The sequence below is a fragment of the Pogoniulus pusillus genome, chromosome 6 (assembly GCF_015220805.1).
Source record: "Pogoniulus pusillus isolate bPogPus1 chromosome 6, bPogPus1.pri, whole genome shotgun sequence".
Taxonomy (NCBI): domain Eukaryota; kingdom Metazoa; phylum Chordata; class Aves; order Piciformes; family Lybiidae; genus Pogoniulus; species Pogoniulus pusillus.
In genome coordinates, this window is record NC_087269.1 from 31916138 (window position 1) to 31940087 (window position 23950).

The window sequence follows — 23950 nt, forward strand, 5'->3', positions numbered from 1 at the left end:
ACTGTCGTTCTCATTACATTCTGATTGCATCATTAAATAAAATAATGGTTAACCAGGGGCTACCTTTCTTCCTAAGTTCTGAACTAAAAATAGGACTTAATTGTTCTTAGCTTTGCATACAGTGACCAAGGATTGACTGCGTAGTTCAAGATGGACTTGCCAGGGCAGGTGAGCTCTGTGCAGTTCAGTGCTACGCACAGTATCCACATGAGATGGCATCCATATGGTGCATGTGCTGTGGTCACACAAAACCTGACTGGTAATTGCAGCCCAGTGCTAACTCGGTCAGAGTGCACTGTAAATGGTGTTAAGACTCAAGACGAGGTAGGGGTTCTGTGCCCTGTTCCACTTTGTACTGAATGCTCTGAAAAGTGAGCAATGGAGTGAAACTGTGGCATCTGCTATAATGACATCTGGATTTCTCAGTGGAGAAGATAGAATATAGTGTAAAAACATCAATAAGGACTTGATTGTCCAAAATCTCAGAGTAGTTGAGAAATAGTAACCTTAAAGAGAATTTCTGTTTCCTCAGTGAAGATCCCCTAAATGGTGCTAACAACATAGGAGATGACAGCTGTGACAGTCTCTCTGCTACTTGTGTGCCTGAATTTTACTTGAACCTACACAACTACTGCAGTGAGAAAGTTTCTTCAGTAGAGAGCTGAATCATTATTTACAAGCATGTAGTTAACAAGGTATAACAGCATCTGTCTCCTGCAAGGCTATTTGTAGCATATACCTATACTGTACCACTCTTTAGAAAGTACATTGAGATCCGCAGTTGAAAGCTGTTGCAGAAATGCAAGCAGTAATTATTGTTAGCATATATAAAAGAACAAGACCTTCCTTTTAGTAGCCTTTCATCCAGGAGGAATTTAATCTTTGTCTGTAGTAATTTTACTGTAGTGTGTCTTAAGATCAGAATGTGCAGTAGTTAAAGTAATTTTCATCAAGAGGGTGACTTACTTTGCAATCCTTTAAAACTAAAGTGATGTGCTTCTGCCTTTGATGGATGCTTAGCATACACAGAATGAATTCTTGTATGACTTCTGGTTTTCTCTGAATGAGAAAAGATACCTTTTGCCTCTCTCAATGCCATTCTCTTTGCACATTTGGTTTATTTCATTAGACACTTATTTGTGTTTTCTTCTCCCTAGTTTAGGGTTACCAATCTTATTTTTGAAGAATGTATTTCACATGTCAAAGTATGCTAACCAGACTTACAGTAACAGCTTCTTAATAGTAAGGACAGCACACAGGCTTCCATTCCCACATCCTAAAATTACCCTATTCATTCAGATGGCCATGTAAAATAGTATGGCTTTGGGAAGGTACGTCTCAACCCTTCAGAAGAAAGATATTTTTTCTTTATGTACTAGATGTATGTTTAGAATTGTGATGGCAAACATTAAGCTTAATAATTTAATGCAATAATTAAAAACTATTTAGGTGAAAAAATATTTAGACTTAGGATATATGTCAACAAAAGCATAGTTTCTGTCAACATATCTATTTTTGTCTCCTAAGAAGGTACAGCATTAGCACTGCATAGTGTCTTTAAAAGTGTTTCAATATATTATAAGTAGTTGAGCGATAGGAGAAGTTTTTACAGCTCATTTGAGCAACTTACCATTGGGCAGATAGTTGGAAATTATTGCACTTGAAAGAATTAAATGGGTGATTTGAATGGAAATGCTAGTTCTTCAGTGAATCCCTTTTTACATCAATTGTAGCATATGTCCACACTTTTTCCAACATGAATTTCCTGGCATAGTTCCCCTTGTGCTTTCAAATGCTGACTGTGAGAATCCAGGAAGGGAGACCTACAACTGACCTTTCACTCCACATGTGAAAGGGCTGTTGTAGCCTTTAAAAAGCTTTTGTGCTTCTGGGCCTCCTAAGAAACTCTTCAGAGTGGATCAACTGTTTCAGTTATGGAGCATCAGCTGTGCAGTGTAGGTTTTAGTATTTTTAATAGTGATGTCTGCATTTTAAGTCAAATCTGAAAACATCTGTTTGCACATGCAGCACATCTGGCTTTCTGGTATGTTCTGTCCCTCTCCCATCTATTCAAGAGTGAAAAACACCAATGTCTATAATTTGTCTGTATACAAAGTCCTTTTCATGTTTAACCTGATAACAAAATCAATGAAGGCAGCAGAACTGGCCATTAAAATATTTGTGGCCATTATGCATGCTTCAGACTTTGATATCACACAGCATTCTGAGTAGTCTTTTGCATTTGGTTTATCCTGATGCTTGTATCAAAACAGACATGGTAAAGTTTTCAGTTTCCCCAGACATATGGACAAATGTCCACCTGTCATCTAGATTTAAATGGCAAATCAAAATTATCTGTATTTTTCAAAGATTGCATTTAAAATAGCCCTCTTTATTCTTTCCTGAAATCTGATTTCTTGCTTTTCTCTTACCTCTGTGAGAAAGGGCTGCACAGCTTCAAGGTCTGAATGGCATTATGTAGTGCCTGGCCACTCAGGCAGTGCAGGTTACTGCTGCATTGCTTTGTATATGATAGCTGTCATTACAACTATCCAGAAGGGAAAGATGTAAAAATGAAAAAGGGGATAATCCACTGGGATCCTGAAAATTCCCAGGTTAACATGCTGAAGGTGAACTGATCTGGATGCTGATTATTTACATCACCTTAAAGGGAAACTGTGCTGTTCTAAGGAGGGAAATTTGAGGGTTACATGGCAGAAATACACTTGTGTAGTGCATATAAATGCATAGAAAACATAGTTGCCTGCACTGCAAAATATGAACTGTTGGGAGGATGTTAAAAGGGTGTATCACTCCACAATTCTCATGTTTAACACTATCAGCAACAGGTTATGAAGCTCAGCAGAACTTCTGTTCATAGAATCACAGAATCAATCAGGATGGAAGAGACCTCCCAGATCATCCAGTCCAACCTAGCACCCAGCCCTGGCCAAACAACTAGACCATGGCACTAAGTGCCTCATCCAGTCTTTTCTTCAACACCTCCAGGGACGGCGACCCCACCACCTCCCTGGGCAGCCCATTCCAATGCCAATCACACTCTCTGGGAAGAACTTCCTCCTAACATCCAGCCTAGACCTCCCTGGACACAATTTGACACTGTGTCCCCTTGTTCTGTTGCTGGTTGCCTGGGAGAAGAGACCAACTCCCACCTGGCTGTAGCCTTCCTTCAGGTAGATGTAGACAGCAATGAGATCACCCCTGAGCCTTCTCTTCTTCAGGCTAAACAACCCCAGCTCCCTCAGCCTATCCTCATAGGTCTGTGTTCCAGGCCGTTAGAATTGGTCTAAGTACATTAATGTTGGAATGTAAATGTTTATTGTATCCCAATGCAAATGGGAAATTCTATTAGTAAGGTATATTTCCTACCTGAAGGGAGGTTGTAGCCAGCTGGGGGTCTAAGCTGGATGTTAGGAGGAAGTTCTTGACAGAGAGAGTGATCGCCATTGGAATGGGCTGCCCAGGGAGGTGGCGGAGTCACCGTCCCTGGAGGTGTTGAAGAAAAGACTGGATGAGGCACTTAGTGCCATGGTCTAGTTGTTTGGCCTGGGCTGGGTGCTAGGTTGGACTGGATGATCGTGGATGTCTCTTCCAACCTGGTTGATTCTCTGATTATTCTTTCTGCTCTAACCACTCTATTTGAACAGTTAAAATCATGTAGTGAGTATTTTAGGTTGAAAATTGTAGTGCTTGCTCAAAGTTTTTATCAGATGATTTAATCAATTATGCTTCCATTTTCAAAGCAAAAATACTAATCTTCCCTCTATTGTTTGAGGAAGAAAATTTTGTTATTTATTAACTGGAGAATAGAAGTTATTTCTGAAGTATGTCCACTTTCAGTATTCTAAAATGCTGGAGTATGTTCAAGTCCTTCAAGTAGCTTATTATCTCTGGCGAGGCCCAAAGCTGATATTCAAAACCATTCACTCAGAAAGCTTACATTGCAGCAGGAGTCTAATCATCACTAAGTACATCTCTGTTTCTTACAGCAGTCTTATTATCCCTTATTTCTTATGCAAACAATTCAGCGTTGGATAATGAGGGACAACAGCCATTGTAGAGTAATATGAATGAAAGTTGTGAAACAGGTGGTTTATGAAAACTGTTTTGGAGTGCCTGTAGCTACCTTGCAAGGCAGTGAATCTTAGTTGCTTGAAATTAAATAGTGAGTGGCAAGTATTCTGTCCCATTTGCAGTCAGGAGGGACAAACATACAATAAAGCAGGGTATCTTTGTATTAGTGGTAAGAAATAGTCATTTGATTTCTTCTCTTGGAGCTTGATTGTAAGGAAAAGTGCCTTGGTAGTATTCCTAAAATGCTGGGAAATATATTTTTGATAAGTATATAAATACTAAATAATGAAACTATCCAGGTCTCCTTGACACTTTACTCACAGCATTAAATATATCTCCAAAGTAATCCTCAAGTAAAACTAACCCTGGGGAGAGAGAGGAAAAAAAAAAAAGTGGCAAGTGTAGAGCCTGCAATCAGCAAATGGGAAATTTTAAAAGCTCAGCACTTCCTACCCAGTCTCATTGCTTTTCACACTTACTTTTCTCCCTTACAAATGTACAAGTGAAAGGATTGGTGTAGGTTATTTGAAAATAGAGCTTGGTGATAAGACTTCAGTCCTCCTAGAATGTACTTGGTGATAGGTAAGAATGAAAGGGTGTGAAATTATTTCTTGGTGCTTCTTTAGCTTTGCCTTCAGCTCCAGCTTGATATTTAAATCTGCTTCCAGCTGCTTTCTACCCAAAGTAAAATGTTTTTTGGCCATGTGCTGCTTCTATTTCTATCAAGTGGGGTTGGGAACTGGTGTTACAAAGACAGTGTAATGTTCTCTACCTTTTGGTAATTCCTTTCTACAATGAACCATCCTTAAAGGCCATCTGGGTCCAACCATGCAGCTGTCTCACAGAATAATAATTGCTTGAAGTCGCTTGTGTCAAGGCTGAGAATCAAATCCTATAAATTTATGGCAGATGAATGCTGTGATAATGTCTGCATACCTTTTTTTTTAATATGTAGGCAATATTATAGATAATATAACAAATAATAATGATTTTGTAGATGACAATAGGCTTTACATGTAGGTACCACATCTAGTACTGTTATTTTATGTTTGTTTTCTAGTCAGCCAATGCAGTAGCCAACCTAACCTCCAGCTGGAAATGATACATTCCATTATTTCTTATAGTACAATAAAGCCCTTTATTTATGGCAAACATTAGGTTCTGTAGTCCAGGTGACAGAATTCCTATCTTAGCAGTGCATCAGGTCTTTCCTTCTCTCCATGTAATAGTTATCCCTGAAATGGTCTCGTTCTTCTCTTGTCAGACCTGAACATATGGTATATCTGTCAGCGTTAGGGAGAGGGCTCTCAGTCACAGTGATTATCTCTTCAGCCAGGTGTAACAGAAGACACCAAGTTCTGATGAAGTTTCCTTTTCTTATGAAGCTCTCATGACTTCCAGTTCCAACCTGCTAATTCCACATGGTTGCATTTGACACTAGAATGTTGTAAACATATCCAATTATTATATGGTTTTTACAGGTTACTTATACAAGAAAGGCTGACCTAAGTGCATTATGTATAGTGTCTTTTTCCTTCTAGAATGTAGATGCTGCCTTGTCTTCAAGAAATCAGTGTTCTCTACAGAGTAGCTTAAAAGTATTGTTTCTGAAATTCTGCATCTTAACATGCACAACTCAGGTGTGATTGTTACAGCTGAATGAAGATTACACCCTGAGCAAAAGAAATGTTTGGAAAGCTGAAGGCAGAGCTTCATACATTCATAGAATGCTTTGGGTTGCAAGGAACCTTAAAGATCATCTAATTCCAACTTCCCTGCCATGGCAGGGGCACCTTCCACTAGACCAGGTCATTCTAGGGTTCCTCCAACCTGGCCTTGAACACCTCCAGGGAGGGTACATTCACAACTTCCCTGTGCAATCTGTTCCAGTGTCTTACCACCCTTACTGTAAAGAATTTCTTTCTAGTATCTAGTCTAAATCTGTGCTCCTCGAGCTTAAAGCTGTTCTGTCTTGTCCAGTGACTGTATCTTGTATAGTTAGAGCAGACTAGTCTTTTGAATGTCAGATGTTCTAGACAAGTGTTTTGAATTTGGATTGCTTAATAGTTCCTATAGAGTATGAAATAAATGGGCACAAGGAATTACTTTAGCTGTTCTGTAATAATCTCTGTAGTTCTGTAATAATCTCTGTAATGTCAGAATCTGAACTTTTTATTTTAAAAGTCAATATTAAGACTATAAGAGACAGACAATTTTTTAACAGACATGCATTTTAATGACAAAATAATTTATAGAATCCTTTATTGAATTCTATGTGAATTTTCTAAGACTCATTTTAGTGGTAAAGAAAATGAAGGCTTAACTGTCCTAGTTTATGAGAAGTAGAAAGAAACTCTTAACTGTTTCCATGAGTATTTCTGTTTGAACTTTTACATTGCATAGATTTGTGATCTGCTAAATGGAGGGAAAAAATGAGGGCATCAAACTCTCTTTTTTTAATGTGATATGTCAGGTAATATAAAGCTGAGCCTAGTTCTTTATCATAATTAAAGAGATGCTCCTACATACCATTTGTATATTTATGTACTGATACACTTTAAAAAACGATTGCATTCTTTGTAATGATTGTGATTAATTACTTGTGGGAAAGAAAAAAAATTATCCCATTATGTAGACACCTAAAATTGTTAGTCATCTCTGAAAACACTGCTCTTCAGTTCCTGATCCTGTCTCCGAATTCCCAATAAGCCTTCTCCTCCTCTCCAGTGTCACTTAGGAAGAGGCATGTCAGCATTCAGGAAGATAGAGTCATAGAATCATAGAATTATAGAATCATAGAATCAACCAGGTTGGAAGAGACCTCCAAGATCATCCAGTCCAACCTAGCACCCAGCCCTATCCAGTCAACTAGACCATGGCACTAAGTGCCTCATCCAGGCTTTTCTTGAACACCTCCAGGGACGGTGCCTCCACCACCTCCCCGGGCAGCCCATTCCAATGGGAAATCACTGTCTCTGTGTCATGCAGTTCTTTCTAATTGCCAACACTGAATAAATTCACATTCACTTACATCTGTGAAAAACTGACAGATTGTGCTTATATATTTGAGCTTGGACAGTCTCCTTCATCTCAAGTTTGTTGTTGGTGGTGGTTTTTGACCTTTGTTTGTTTGTTTGTTTGGGTTTTTGCTTGTTTGTTTGGATTTTTTTCTCCTGAAGCTGGGCAATGTCCAACTGTTTTCTGTTTTTCAAACTGTTTTCCCTGTGGGGATGGGGGAGGGGTGTGTGTGGAATTTGTAAGGGAATACAAAATGCTCCAAATAGCCTTACCAAGTGCATCAAGTATTTTGCACTGGCCTACAACAATATTTCTAACTGGTAGTTCAGCAGGTCAGCTGAAAACATAAGGCAAAAAGCCCCGGAGCTATATCAGCACGGTTAATCTTTTGTAAACAGCTTTCCTTTGTGCAGTGATAACTCTAGAAGCCTGCACAAAAAGACAAGTCATTACTAAACCCTAAAAAGGAGAATTTTCTCACTGCTTGGCAAGCACTGCAGTAGTTTTGAAGTACTAAACATTAAAAGGAAAAAAAAAAAAAGGTGTTTCATGTATGATGGATCCCTGAAGTGAGTATAGGTATAGTAATGAGCGCTAGGTTACTGGATATAAATTAGCAAAATCCAAACTCAGCGTAACAGCTTTAATAAAATGCTTTAACCTGTAAACAGCAGTTGTTTGTCACTGTCATTATTTCAGCACATATGCAATATTTTGCAGTTATACAAGTCTTCTGGTGTTTGCCAGGAGTACCTGCTTAACAGTAAAGCCTTTCCTGTCCTCAGTAACTCCAGTTTTCAGACAGTAAGCAAGTCTAGCGGTTACTTGGCAGGATGATAAAACTGCTGCAGGCTTGCCTAAGTCACCAACGAAGCTCTTTTCAGTGTATCTTTCCTGACAGAGGGCACTACTCAACAAAAGGCAAGATAAAAAGTCAGTGAAGGGTCCACTGCGGTTGGCACATTCCTAGCTTTATTTCTATTCTGAAGTTTCTCTGTAGTTGGGCTGTTTTAAGCTGAATTAATCAGGTTAAGAAGCATTTCCATGTTCGGAGAGAGGTACAAAACAACTCTTTCTTTGCTTCCTTTTGGACCTGATGTTTGCCAGTTACTTTGTTAATCAGCATTGCGCTTGCACCTGAGCTAAATTCTTTAACTGGTGTATGCTTGTGAGCTGATACTTCTGTCGTGTTTCATCCAACTTTTTTTTTAGGGGGAGAAAAAAGAAATGCACATGTATCTTCTGTGGCCAAATAACACCAAGATGGGTATTGCTCTCTGAACCCACTCACTGAAGCAGCATAAAATATCCTAATTATTTGGGGGGGGGGTATACTTTTTTATGCAAAAGCAGGCATGATCTAATGTGGAGATGGGCAAAGGTTTAGGGGTAACTGATTGCTTATTTGGTGATTAATCAGTTCCCTGATTTCTGCATTTGAATTGTGATATTGTTGGGTTAGAAGTGTCGTTTTGGTTGTGAGGTGTCAAGCCCTGTAGCCTCAACCTTCTAGAGAGGAATGCACAGCCACCCAAATACGTGCCCTGGCTCTGCTTAAGAGTCCTTCACAGACCTCTGGAGAAAGGTAGTTGATAGATTTTTCCCTGTTGGCACTGGCTATGAAGGGAGATGTGGAAGTTAACTGTGTAGAATACTCTTCTGACAGAACCACAAAACAAAAGTAATATGTGGTTTTCTGCCTAATTAGTGATGCTTGCCTAATTGGGAAAGGTTGATGTAGTGGGTTTCCCCTCCCTTCTCCTCCTCCCTTCTCCTCCTCCCTTCTCCTCCTCCCTTCTCCTCCTCCCTTCTCCTCCTCCCTTCTCCTCCTCCCTTCTCCTCCTCCCTTCTCCTCCTCCCTTCTCCTCCTCCCTTCTCCTCCTCCCTTCTCCTCCTCCCTTCTCCTCCTCCCTTCTCCTCCTCCCTTCTCCTCCTCCCTTCTCCTCCTCCCTTCTCCTCCTCCCTTCTCCTCCTCCCTTCTCCTCCTCCCTTCTCCTCCTCCCTTCTCCTCCTCCCTTCTCCTCCTCCCTTCTCCTCCTCCCTTCTCCTCCTCCCTTCTCCTCCTCCCTTCTCCTCCTCCCTTCTCCTCCTCCCTTCTCCTCCTCCCTTCTCCTCCTCCCTTCTCCTCCTCCCTTCTCCTCCTCCCTTCTCCTCCTCCCTTCTCCTCCTCCCTTCTCCTCCTCCCTTCATTATTTTTTTCATCCTGTGTTACAGATATTCGTGGTCTACAGGGATTTCTCGATCAGGCCTCAAGACTGGGACTTGATGTATCATTACAAAAAGTGGACAGGAACATCAGCAGAGTCTTTGCCAACCTTTTCACTACCATGAAAACAGAAGAGCTGAACCGCTACCGGGACACGTTGCGAAGGGCTATTTTACTTCTAAGTCCACGAGGAGCCCAGACTTTTATTAATGAGGTCAGTGCACAGTTGTTTTTATCATCAATGTTTCAGGAATATATGTGGTGACTTATGTGCTATGATGCCATGTTCTCTGTAGTGGTAGATTTTGACAATGCTGGTAAGTAAATGTCAAATAAGGTTGTTAGTTTCTAGTGCCAGAGAATTGAAATATTGGGTACTCCATGTAATGCATATGTTGTGGGTAATGCAAACGGGAGAGCACAGGCCAGATGGGCACTTTCAATATAACATATAGCTCTGTAGGGCAATTTTTTTCCCCTAGTTACCTTCTGTACCAGTATATTTCACCTGGATTTCAACCACTGTTGACAAGTGAGCAGAAAATCTACTATAGTCTATTAGAAATCAAACAACATGCCTGTTTTAGTGTGGAAATCTCAAAATTAATGTGAAGAGGGCATGTTATTGATGTTTGAAAGCTGAATCACAGAGTTTTTTATTGAGTATGAAGTAGGAATTATATGTTTGTCTTTTTTTCTTAATGGTTTCCTGAAATCAAACAGGCTAATTAGGACAGGGAGGTAACTGTTGGGAAAACTTGTAATTAATGCTGTCCTGGGGGTTAATTTTTGGCATTAATTAGAATCATAGAATCAAGTAGGTTGGAAGAGACCTTTAAGATCATCAAGTCTGACATAGCACCCAGCCCTATCCATCAACTAGACCATGGCATTGAATGCCTCATCCAGGCTTTTCTTGAATACCTCCAGGGATGGACACTCTCTCTGTCAAGAACTTCCTCCTAACATCCAGCCTAGACCTCCCTCAGCACAACTTGAGACTGTGTCCCTTTGTTCTATTGCTGGTTGCCTGGGAGAAGAGACCAACCTCCACCTGGCTATAGCCTCCCTTCAGGTAGCTGTAGACAGCAATGAGGTCACCCCTGAGCCTCCTCTTCTTCAGGCTAAACAACCCCAGCTCCCTCAGCCTCTCCTCATTGGGCTTGTGTTCCATTTATCTAGCTTTTAAAAATATTAAATAATGACTAATTTTACAATGCTTTATATGTCAGAGTTGATAAGGAGAGTTGGATCTTCAATTTGTTCAAGAAATTTATTTGCAAAGTCCCCTGGGCAGCAGTCCTTAAGAGCAAATGGGTCCAGGATGGTTGGACCTACTTTAAACAGGAGCTCTTGAAGTCACAGGAGCTGGCAGTTCCCATGTGCCGGAAGATGAGCCGGTGGGGAAGGCGACCAGCCTGGATGAGCAAACAGGTCCTGAAGGAATTGGGGGAAAAAAAGAGGGTGTATCACCTCTGGAAGGAGGGGAAGGCTTCTCCTGACGTGTTTAAGGAGATAGCCAGATTATGCAGGAGAAAAATTAGAGAGGCTAAGGTCCAGCTAGAACTTAGGCTGGCCACCTCTGTGAGGATAATAAAAAGCATTTTTATAAATTTATCAATGCTAAAAAGAAGGGCAAGAAGAGCCTCCACTCCTTACTGGGCCAGGCGGGGAACATTATAACTGATGACGAGGAAAAGGCTGAGGTCCTGAATGCCTTCTTCGCCTCAATTTTCAACAGTAAGGAGGGAGGAGTTCAGGGCAAGTGGCCTCTTGAACTGGGGGATGGGGTTGGGGAGCAGTGTGTTCCCCTGGAAATTCATGAAGAATTAGTTCAGGACCTGCTGAGCCATCTGGACACCCACAAGTCCATGGGACCAGATGGGATCCATCCCAGGGTGCTGAGAGAGCTGGCAGCTGAGCTGGCCAAGCCACTCTCCATCATTTTCCAGCAGTCCTGGCTCACCGGAGAGGTCCCAGGAGACTGGAAAATGGCCAACGTGGTCCCCATCCACAAGAAGGGTCGGATGGAGGAACCTGGGAACTACAGACCCGTCAGCCTGACCTCAGTGCCAGGGAAACTGATGGAGCAGGTTATCTTGGGGGCAATAACTGCGCACCTTAGGGAGGTCTAAAGGCTCAGGTCCAGCTAACATGGATTTAGGAAGGGCAGATCCTGCCTCTCCAACCTGATCTCCTTCTATGATCAGGTGAGCTGCTTGGTGGATGTGGGGAGGCCTGTGGATGTGGTCTATCTGGACTTCAACGAGGCCTTTGACACTGTCCCCCACAGCAAACTGCTGGCTAAGCTGTCAGCCCGTGGCTTGGATGGCAACACTCTGTGCTGGGTTAGGAACTGGCTGGAGGGCCGGACCCAGAGAGTGGTGGTGAATGGTGCCACATCCAGCTGGTGGCTGTCACTAGTGGTGTCCCTCAGGGATCAGTGCTGGGCCCCATCCTCTTTAACATCTTCATTGATGGTCTGGATGAGGGCATGGAGTCAGTCATCAGCAAGTTTGCAGATGACACTAAGCTGAGGGCAGATGTGGCTGGGTTGGAGGGCAGAAGGGCTCTGCAGTGGGACCTTGACCACCTGGACAGATGGGCAGAGTCCAATGGGATGGCATTCAATAGCTCCAAGTGCAGGGTGCTGCACTTTGGCCACAACAACCCCATGAAGAGATACAAGCTGGGGTCGGAGTGGCTGGAGAGCAGCCAAACAGAGAGGGATCTGGGGGTGCTGATCGATACCCACCTGAACATGAGCCAGCAGTGTGCCCAGGTGGCCAGGAGAGCCAGTGGCATCCTGGCCTGCATCAGGAATGGTGTGGTCAGCAGGAGCAGGGAGGTCATTCTGCCCCTGTACTCTGCACTGGTTAGACCTCACTTTGAGTACTGTGTTCAGTTCTGGGCCCCTCAGTTTAAGAAGGACATTGAGATGCTTGAGCGTGTCCAGAGAAGGGCAACAAGGCTGGTGAGAGGCCTTGAGCACAGCCCTACGAGGAGAGGCTGAGGGAGCTGGGATTGTTTAGCCTGGAGAAGAGGAGGCTCAGGGGAGACCTTGTTGATGTCTACGACTACCTGAAGGGTGGTTGTAGCCAGGGGGAGGTTGCTCTCTTCTCTCAGGTGTCCAACACCAAAAGGACACAGCCTCAAGCTACATCAGGGGAAATTTAGGCTCGAGGTGAGCAGAAAGTTCTTCACTGAGAGAGTCATTGGACACTGGAATGGGCTGCCCAGGGAGGTGGTGGAATCGCCGTCCCTGGAGCTGTTCAAGACAGGATTGGACGTGGCACCTGGTGCCATGGTCTAGCCTTGAGCTCTGTGGTAACAGTTTGGACTTGATGATCTATGAGGTCTCTTCCAACCTTGATGATACTGTGATACTGTGATCTTCAGTATAAGTACATGTTTTCATTAGGTGAGGGTTTTGCAATAAAGTAGGGTGTTATTCTTTTTGCAAACCAGGGATAAGTCTGAACCAAGAAACTAAAATGTGGATGAGACCTCTTTCCAGTGCTCAGTTTTCCTGCGCCAGTGCCTGCTAATAAAAAGAAGAACAAACAAACCCCAAACCCCTCAAAACTTAAATTAGCTAATTAAGTTTTTGATGGTATTGTCAGAAGTAAATTCTCTATACTTACATTCACCATTAATTTTTAAATTAATAGGGTAAATTTTATCATGTATAAATGAGGCAAATGGGTAGCTTGGGAAGGACTAAGCACAGGGAAAAATTCTGCTCACGTTTGTGCATACAGAGGAGTATTCTGCAGAGAATAAGACAGAACCTGCCCTCAAACTGCAGTGAACACAGTCAGTGGTTTCGTTTGCTTCATAAAAGCCCTACAGCAAAAATCCCCATTGCTTAGTTTTCCGGTGAGTCCTAACAAAGTATCCATAGCACATAATAAAAAGAAATCAACCTATGTATTTTATTCAGGCCCACGCTGATTACAAAGTCTGAACTCAGCCCAGAAGGCATATTGTATCCTAGGCTGTGTCAAAAGAAGTGTGACCAGCAGGATAAGGGAGGTGATTCTGCCCTTTTACTCTGCTCTTTTGAGACTCTACCTTGAATACTGCATCCATTTTTGATGTCCTCATCAGGAGGAGGACACAGAGCTGTTAGAGCAAGACCAGGTCCCTTCCAACCTAAGCCATTCTATGAACTCACCCTTCAGTGCACAAGGCTTCAGAAATGTTCATTAAGAGTTCTGTGTGTGCTCTGTCAGGACCCTGACAATCTCTTGAGGATAGTGGCTAATGTATTAAGCTGTTTTACTACTTACTTCACCTTAAAGTAGTGTGTATTATAGGCATTAAGGATAATGATCTTGATATGTTTCCAAATTCCTGCAGGAGTTTAACTGTGGCCAGAAATGAAAAGTAATTTATTTGGCAATCTTCCCATATTGGATCTTGATTGATTCAGAAGAGCTTTATAAAAGAAAATTTAAATCTTAGAAAGGAAGTCTCAAAAGGCTTGAGGTGTGAGGTGAAGGAATAGAATCATAGAATCAACCAGGTTGGAAGAGACCTCCAAACTCATCCAGTCCAACCTAGCACCCAGCCCTATCCAACCAACTAGACCATGGCACTAAGTGCCTCATCCAGGCTTATCTTGAACACCTCCAGGGATGGTGCCTCCACCACCTCCCTGGGCAGCCCATTCCAATGCCAATCACTCTCTCTGCCAACAACTTCCTCCTAACATCCAGCCTATACTTCCCCCAGCACAACTTGAGACTGTCCCCCCTTGTTCTGTAGTTGGTTGCCTGGGAAAAGAGACCAACCCTCACCTGGCTGCAACCTCCCTTCAGGTAGTTGTAGACAGCAATGAGGTCACCCCTGAGCCTCCTCTTCTCCAGGCTAAACAACCCCAGCTCCCTCAGCCTATCCTCATAGGGTTTGTGTTCCAGGCCTCTAATCAGCTTTGTCGCCCTTCTTTGGACACATTCCAGCACCTCAGCATCTCTCTTGAATTGAGGAGCCCAGAACTGGACACAGTACTCAATAGGGAAGAATCCATCACTAGCAGAGGCTCTGCTCATCTTTCATGGACTTGGATTATGTTATTGATAGGATAGTAATGATATAAATTATGTCGATATCTCAGTCACTAAGTACAACTAATTAACCACAACACAGTTCCAGACAGTTTAGAATAAGAATTTTTTACTTTTACCTTTGAGGGTCCCTTCCAACCCAATGCAATCTCTGAATTTGCTTGAAATGTGCATTCTTACATAATTGACATGATTACATCATTCACATTGTGCAGCATTAGGTGCCGTAATTGTACATGTTTCCACAGTAAATATTTCATTCTATAGGTACTACACTGTATGTCGTATACTGACCAGTATTGTTACCCAGTTGAGCTCTACATCTTGGAAGCTGTTTGAGATTTTGAAAGAATTTGGCTTTTTCAGATCCACTACAGGGGAAAAAAAAAAGCCTAGGTCTCTGAAAAAAAATAAAATAGTAACCTGAGGAGAAAATTAAAATTAAAAGCAAAAAATGATCTTCATAATTTCTGTTTTAACTAAAGTTACAAATAAGAATTTTAGAATAAAAAGAAAAAAATCAAGGGATTTAAAATATTATTTCCATAAATATATAGAAATGGATTTTTTTTGTGTGAAAAATATATTCCTTACTTTGATCTTCAGGTTTTCAGGGGAAAAAAATGTCTGAAAAATTCTGACTAGATCTTATTAATGTCTGGTTGTTAATAGCACTGCCAAATACAGGTGTTGCACACAAACTCTCTTGTGGAATGCATAACTAAACAAATAGACTTTCTTGAGTCCTGATTACAAATAATTTAAGCAAACTTTTCTTTACACAAATCATAGACATCAACTGTCACAAGCTAGCATAAGATTTATTTTGCTTGATTTGGTATTGCAAGTACTACTTTTTTCTTATGGATTCTGATTTCAGCTTCACTTACCACTTAGGTGAACCAGAGAGATCTTATCTGACTTTGGTTGGATACACAGAGTTAGGGGACTTGAACATCTCATCCATCAAAAGCTTTCTAAATCCTAGAACAACTCAATTGTGGGATAATTTCTTTAGGCTTTGTTTAGGCATCATTTTCACTTTCCTGGATTAACAACCTCAATGCCTGTTTCTGTCACATGTCCAAGTTACTGCAGCAGAAGTTACTTGCATTTTGGAAGTTTTCTAGGTTTACTATTGTTATAAAATTGTTTTGACTGTAGGAAGAGGGCAGTTGTGTGGTGTTCAACAAGGACAAGTGCCAGCTGCTGCACTTAGTACACATTAGGCTTGGGGAAGACTGTCTGGAAAGCTGATCGGTGGGAAAGAATCTGGGTGTGCTGATTGACAAAAGGCTGAACATGATCTGGAAGTGTGCTCAGGTGACCAAGAAGGCCAACAGCATCCTGGCCAGTGACAGTCTAGCCAGCAGGTGCTCTCAAGTTGTGCCAGGGGAGGATAGGCTGGATGTTAGGAGGAAGTTCTTCACAGAGACAGTGATTTGCCATTGGAATGGGCTGCCCAGAGAGGTAGTGGAGTCACTGCCCCTGGAAGTGTTCAAGAAAAGACTGGATGAGGCACTTAAGTGTCATGGTCTAGTTGATTGGACAGGGCTGGATGCTAGGTTGGACTGTCTTGGAGGTCTCTTCCAATCTGGTTGATTCAATGATTCTAAGAGTGAGATAGATAAATAAATAAAAATGTATAAGTATAAACATGGAAGCAGCCTTTACTCAGAAAACAGAAGGAAAATGCTTTTATAAAATGTTAGCTATGCTAGGTGCTGCAGAAAAAGGTCACTCTGGGATTAAAGCAAAGCTAATCTAAAGGAAGTATGTCCCTCCTTAATAATGTTGAGAAAAATCTCACCTTCTTCACCTGCACAAGTCTCTGATGTGTTCAGTTTATATGCAAAACCAGACTCAGTTGTAACAGGTATCCATGTAACAGAAAAAAAATATACTTTGAAGTCTATGTGATCTCCTTACAAGGCAATATACAGAAAGAGAAGAAAATATACTAATTCAGAGAGGGGAAGAGGATGGACTTTCAGCTATTCTGTTGGTCTCTTTGGCCCACACATAGGATCTGAGATTGCTCCTAACAGCCACATTTCACCTACCACCTGCATTTACCAATGGATGTATTCTTTTGGGTGCCAGTAGAGGTATATTTGTATTGAATGCTTTTATCATTATGGGCTCTATTTAGTGGCATGAATACATGTAAAATGGTTCAAAGAGAGGTGACAAAAATTATAAAAGGATAGGAGAGCATGACCTATGAAGACAGGTCTCAGGAACATGCTATATACAGCCTGCCTAAGGGAATGTAACTGGCAAATACTTGAGAAGAAACAGGAGAGGAGGAGGAGGAGGAATTATTTAAGGTGATCATGGGTGGTCTAACAGGAACTAATGACCTAAAGCTAAAGGCATGCTTTCTAACAGCAAGGTCAGTCAGATAATGTGAGCACTTGGCAAGGAAGGTCAGTTGAAGTATTGTCCTTCAGGATGTCCAAGAGTTCACCAGATAAAACACTTTGGTAACTTAATCTAGTAGTTTTTTGTGAAGTGGTTTGAAAGGTGTTCTAGATGACCCAGGACTTCTGAAGACACACCAGGAAACACTTGTTGGGTGATGCATTTAAACTTTGTACATGCTGTATGCAGTGCAGAGGAAGAGGAAAAAAAGATTCAGCAGTTCAGTTTTTCTCAGGTGTCCTATTGAAGATGTGCAGTAAGTCAGCTGTGGAGGTTTTGGGTGTTTTCTTCCCAGAACGCATATGGCTGGAGATATGTATTTTAATGAATTTTGTCTTTAAAAGTGTAGGTAATCTCAACTGCTTCACAGACTCCACCCATCCTACTCTTGAGTATTATTACCTTTGCTTTTGCAAACCAGTAAAATGGAGGCTGTAGCACAGTTGTGCGTGGGTATTAATTTGATAAGAGAAGGAATTATTTGCTTTATAAACCTTTAACTAAGTGTTACTTGGGGTTTGGCAGCCTCACTGAAATGCTAAATGTTTCTGTTTAGGTGCACTTCTGAAAATGGTGTGATTACTTGTGAGTCTGTCTTGCCTGTAAGCTCATAAGCCTACTGCATTAAGGTTGCTAGTATATATGCACATCACTGCAGCATACCAGCTGAAAGCAGAACTCTCTGCATCCTTAGTACAGTAAACAAGCAGGAAAAAAATGAGAGAGCAGATTAATTGCATTAAAAATTAATGCTAAAACCCCTGCATCATTGCAGCAGTTGTCTGAATAGCTGCAATTCCAGTTTGAGCTGGAGCTCTAAATTTCCAGAGCAATGCTAAGTTTGTTAAGCAGTGGTAATTTATCCCTGCCCTGTTTGTGTAGTCACCTCTGTGTCCTCACTGGAAAGTAAAGATTGTTCTCTGTTTCTCTTTTACCCTAGTTCATGTCAAATATTTTGTCTGCTTCTCTAAAGTAATAGAGATGTTCTATTTTTGGTTTAAGCTTTTATGATCATGTCACATTGACTTTTGGCCTTCCTTCATTCCTGGTCATTGAGGATGCTCATTGGCACTTGTATGTATGTGAACCATGCTCCAGACTTCTGTTTTTCCCTTCTGCAGTTGGTAACATACTATTACTTGGCTGGAGCTGTGGGAATTATGTGTGGCATTTGAACAGTTTACACCCACAAACAGTTGTAAAAGATGTTTTTGTCGTAGAATCAGATTGGAAGAGACCTCCAAGATTATCCAGTCCAACCTAGCACCCAGCCCTGGCCAAACAACTAGACCATGGCACTAAGTGCCTGAGCCACGCTTTTCTTTAACTTCCCAGGGATCGTGACTCCACCACCTCCCTGGGCAGCCCATTCCAATGCCAATCACTCTCTCTCTGACAACAACTTTCTTCTAACATCCAGCCGGGACCTCCCCTGGCACAACTTGAGACTCTGTCCCTTTGTTCTGTTGCTGGTTGCCTGGGAGAGGAGACCAACTTCTACCTGGCTACAGCCTCCCTTCAGGTAGTTGTAGACAGCAATGAGGTCACCCCTGAGCCTCCTCTTCTCCAGGCTAAACAACCCCCAGCTCCCTCAGCCTCTCCTCATAGGGTTTGTGCTCCAGTCCTCTCACCAGCTTTGTTGCCCTTCTCTGGACATGTTCCAGTACCTCAACATCTCTCTTTAATTGAAGAGCTCAGAACTGGACACAGTACTCAAGGTGTGTCCTGACCAGTGCTGAGTACAGGGGAAGAATAACCTCCCTCATCTTGCTAGCCACAGTGTTCCTGATGCAGGCCAGGATGCCACTGGCTCTCTTGGCCACCTGGGCACACTGCTGGCTCATTAAGTAGAGACCTCTGTTTTTCAGAATTTAACAGTAAATAGCTGAATACTATTTAGTGAGAAAACTTTAATATTAATTTTCTGGCATTTGATGTTGACATGAATCTCTCTTTTATGTTGCAAATGTTCAACATATTAGTATATAACTGTTTTATATGCACTATACAAACATTTTGAAATATTAGTGAATAGCTTTGGTAAAAACACAATTAATATGTACCTCTTCTGCTTTTAGAAGGCAATTTCTTTGTTTAAAGAGCTTGTGGTGATTTGTGAGTGCTCATAATGGAACTGTAGAAATAATATATGCTTCTTTCAATAGTTCAAGTTAAATTATACCCGCCTTATTTTTCCTAAATATTCCTCTGGTTTTCTGTTTCTTCCTCTAAGCTAAAATCTTGTCTGCTATTGTTGACATTTGCAATACAGTGAGACTCTTTGTGCTTAAAGAGATAATAATTATAACCAAGCAAACCTCATTAAGCTGCTGAAACCAAAATGAAAACAAAGCCTCCCATTTTGGGATAAATTGACTTAGAAGTCGGTTTCTTTCCAGTGGGCCAGGAAATAAAAATCAGAACACAAACTCTCCCACAGTTTGTTTCACTATGATTAATCCAAGCTATAGGATTACTGTGAGATTTACCATTGGAATGGGCTGCCCAGGGAGGTGGTAGAGTCACCATCCCTGGAGGTGTTCAAAAGAAGATTGGATGAGGTGCTTAGTGCCATGGTCTAGTTGACTGGATAGGTGATAGGGTGGACTGGATGATTGTGGAGGTCTCTTCCAACCTGGTTGGTTCTATGATATGTTTGGAACAATTATTTACCTATTTTGACACAGATTTGTAGGCATTGTAGAGTTAAAAAAATGCTGAGTAAATAACTTCAGGAGCTGTTTTACTTCTGCAGGCATATATAAGTGACATAGTGACTTTTTCTAACCTCAGTAGTAATGTTGGATTAGATTATGTACCTTAGGCTAGCAGTTTTACTAAAGTCTCTCAATGTTAGTAATATGTCTGGTTTGAAGGAACTCCTATTTTCAGCTCAGATTTTGAATCTGATGACTAGGCACATATGCATAGGGGTTCATTTATTTTTAAATGTCATTAAATCTGTATGTACAGGAACTGGGCATTCCTCTTGCTCCAAATACTTAATCCTCTGTACCTTTGGGTCCTTGCTTCACTGCAGGTGTTCTGTTGTTAAAATGTGACTCAATTCCTAGCAGTTTCAGTGTTGTCCACAAGTAAGTGTGGCAGGTCAGAAGGAAACTGTGCCAAACATCTGGCTGACAAATTGTTGAAGTATAAAATTTAATTTCCTTTTTCTGGGGGGTTATTTTTCATTTATTAAATTTCCTCTTTTTAATTTTCTTTGTTAGTTGTTTTTTTTAATCTTTCCTCAACCTCACTGTTAAACACGGAAGCTGAACACCACAGTGAAAGGTAAGAGGATTCACAGGGAGGACCCTGAAAAAGCTGGCATGTCTGTACAGCAGAAGGCAATGGCACTGACATTCATATCCTGGAAGGAGACACTGGCATTTCTGTACCACTGTGCTAAGGTTCTCCTTACAGGATAGCTCCATGTTAACACAGTCAGTTCCAAAAGCAGCCCTCTGCACAGATTTAACCTGGAAAGATTCTAGCTGTTAGGGAAGGATGTGCATATATGGAGTGCATATATGTAAATATATGTGTGTGTATGTATTTAGTTAGTTGTTTTTAAGGAGTTGGTGCTATTAATGACTTGGAAACACTTTGGTTTGTGTTGTACTGGACCACACACAGTTCATCTTCTTTGGAGCTGCTTTTCATAGCATCCAGTGTTGCCTTTTGAAAGAGCTGAGATAGGATAGCTCTAGTGAGTGCTAGAACTCCAAAGCTTCTAAATTCTACCCCCACCTCCATCTAGTCCTTTATGCCTGTTTTTATAAAATTATTTTGCTTCAGATTGTTCATATATTTATAATATATATATGTATATACACACATTCACAGGCAGGTAACCTCATCAGCTCTTTTTATGATCAGATTACCCACCTTGTGAACGTGGGGAAGGCTGTGCGTATAGTCTGGTTGGACTTCAGCAAAGTCTTTGACAGCATCTGCCACAAGCAGCTCCTGTCAGCTTGTGGCTTGAACAGATTCACACTAATGTGGGTCAAGAACTTCCTGGCAGGCTAACAGAGTGGTGGTGGATGGTGCCACATCCAGTTGGCAACTGTCACTAGTGGTGTGCCCCAAGGATCAGTGCTGGGCCCAGTCCTGTTCAATATTTTTATTGTTGATCTGGATGAGGGGATTGAGTCCAGCATCAGTAAGTTTGCAGATGACACCAAGCTAGGTGCAGATGTGGGTCTGCTGGAGGGTAGGAGAACCCTGCAGAGAGACCTTGACAGGCTGGATGGGTGGGCAGAGGCCAATGGGATGAGATTTAACAAGGCCAAGTGCAGGGTTCTGCACTTTGGCCACAACAACCACAAGCAGTGCTACAGGCTGGGGACAGAGTGGCTGGAGAGCATCCAGGCAGGAAGGGACCTGGAGGTACTGGTAGATAGTAGGCTGAAGATGAGCCAGCAGTGTGCCCAGGTGGCCAAGAGAGCCAGTGGCATCCTGGCCTGGATCAGGAAGTGTGGCCAGTAGGACAATGGAGGTTATTCTTCCCCTGTACTCAACATTGGTCAGACCACATCTTGAGTGCTGTGTCCAGTTCTGGGCTCCTTAATTCAAGGGAGATATTGAGATACTGGAAGGTCTCCAGAGAGGTGTGACAAAGCTGGTGAGGGACCTGGAACACAGCCCTGTAAGGAGAGGCTGAGGGAGCTGGGGGTGTGCAGCCTGGAGACGAGGAGGTGACCTCAGGGGTGACCTCATTGCTGTCTACATCTACCTGAAGGGAGGCTGTAGCCAGGTGGGGGTTGGTCTCTTCTCCCAGGCAACCAGCAACAGAACAAGGGGACACATTGTCAAATTGTGTCCAGGAAGGTCTAGGCTGGATGTTAGGAGTAAGTTCTTCCCAGAGAGTGTGATTGGCATTGGAATGGGCTGCCCAGGGAGGTGGTGGAGTCACCGTCCCTGGAGGTGTTGAAGAAAAGCCTGGATGAGGCACTTAGTGCCATGGTCTAGTTGTTTGGCCAGGGCTGGGTGCTAGGTTGGACTGGATGATCTTGGAGGTCTCTTCCAACCTGGTTGATTCTATGATTCTATTCTATATATAGATACACATGTGTACGTATTTGTAATGTAGTGGAAAGTTAAAAGAAATAGTCTGACATATCTATGGTTGTTATAATACCAGAGTACATGTGAAATGTTTCTCTAAAATACTGAATATCTTCAGATAACTTTATCACTGCTAGCAAGGATAATTTTCTGCACTTTAGATGTAATTTAGCAGGAAGCAGAAATTACTGATTAATTATGGATGATTAATTATATAATGTGTTCCTGCATTTGCATTTCATCATTATACCACTGTTTCCCTTTTGTAAGACACTAGCAGAAACAGTACAAGATACATAGGAAAATGTGTTTGCCCTGTAAAAATCAGGAGAAAGCAATGGCCCTACAAAAGCTATTTGCCACCTTCCAATTTTACTTTTTCATGTAACATCAGTTAATTGTTCAGCTTACTGTGCTAAGGCTGCTGGACTTTGAACACTCTAAAATACATACTGCAAATATTATATATTAGATTGGTGAACCTTCAACATCATAGGGTGGGCATGGGTGAACCATCAAAACCCTAGAGTGAGCTTTTTCCATGGATGAATCTGCAAGCATTTCTCAGCACAAGGATTGGCTTGGAGTAAAGGGCTCTCACAGTCAGCCAATCATCTTTCCCCTAATCTGTGCCTTTAGATCTGGTGTTCTGGATTAAGAAAATCACCAAGTCATTTCATTAGTTGCTTCAGGGGTTCTGGAAAGCAGCCATTTATCCTTAGAAGGGATGAGTAATAATAATACTTTGCACCTGCTTTGCATGTTTTCACTGGAGTTTTGTAATCACTTTTAGTAGGTGAAATACAATTATATAGACCTATGACTTGTTTTTAATTTCGAAATAATCTGGAAAATTATTCAAACCTTCACTAATTGCTTACAGCATACAGTATAGTGCTGGCTGTGTGTGAGATAAAAGCTTGGGCGAGATATACCTCAGTTTGAGAAGACTAATCTGTAGCAAGTGTCCTGGAACTGACACCCTGTTTGTCTTAAGGTTACTTACATGTGGGGCAGGCAGCACACAGTGTAGGTGTGAGGGTTGATGTTCAAGCAATACTATCCAGTATGTAGGAGATAACACTGAGTGATATGCCCTTTTCTTCATAATTGTGCTAGGTTGAAGCAGGCTAAAATGTTTTGGTGAGAAGAACTAGATTACAGGCTGTGGAAAGAAAACAATGGTGATGTCTACTTCACTTACAGGCTTGCTGAGATGTATAGGAACAAATTAAAACACAGATAACCACTCTCACTGGGGCTGCTGGCTGAGCTGCATCTTACTCTCTAACCTCACCCTCCATTTTGGACTAATCCACTTTGCTTCCTAACCCCCTGGCTGAACCTCTATTCTTCCTTGGGACTGGGGTAAGGTTGAGAGGGGTAGGGGGAAGGTGAAGGGGTAGTAGAGAGCCCCTCCTGGGGACTCAGATTTCTGGGAGGGCAGTTGTGTTTCTGTATTATCTTGTCTATTTCTGTATATAACTGTATATATACTGTAAATATCTGCTTGTATATCATGCTAGTTGTAAATATAAGCTTCATTCATATGAAATCGGTTGAGTCTAGTCTGGGTGATTTCTAAAGTGTGGTGGAGCAGGGAACACCCAAACCATCACAACAGTTCAAAGTGCAGAGCTCTTAAAAAAATAGAGGCTCATGGGAACTCTCTGGAAATGTGAGGGAAGAAATATTTGGAACCTTGTTCATCAAGGACAAGCAGTTAGATTTGATCAAATTAAGCTTATAACTTCAGACAGTGTGGTAACTGTGCAATAAGACTGTCTTTTTCCTCAGGCAAAGAGTGTTCTGTGTCAAACGAATACAGCAGTCTATCATCAGCATAAAGCACGAAGTGTCACTTCCTTCATTTACCTTTGTACATTGTTTGGGTGGCAAACACCTTAAAAACTGGCTGAAGTTGGAGTTGTTTTGGAAAGGAATTATAGACCTATGCTGGTAATTATTTTTCTTGCTCCTACTGTTAGTGCTGCTGGAGTCGCTATAAGCAGTTTGTTTATTGTACCTGAGTGCTTTATCTTGAGTTGGGGTGTAATTTTACTCA

The 23950-nt window shown here is 41.8% G+C and overlaps 1 protein-coding gene across 12 annotated transcripts in view; it reads left to right on the forward strand.

Annotated features, from left to right (window-relative positions):
* The window catches only part of GRID1 (glutamate ionotropic receptor delta type subunit 1), a 772772-nt gene that overhangs the window by 369683 nt on the left and 379139 nt on the right, over positions 1–23950 (forward strand). For all 12 annotated transcript variants that reach the window (XM_064145128.1, XM_064145119.1, XM_064145118.1 and 9 more), the window contains one exon: positions 9328–9533. In XM_064145128.1, coding sequence (XP_064001198.1) covers positions 9328–9533 — 206 coding nt within the window. The remainder of the gene's footprint in view (positions 1–9327; positions 9534–23950) is intronic.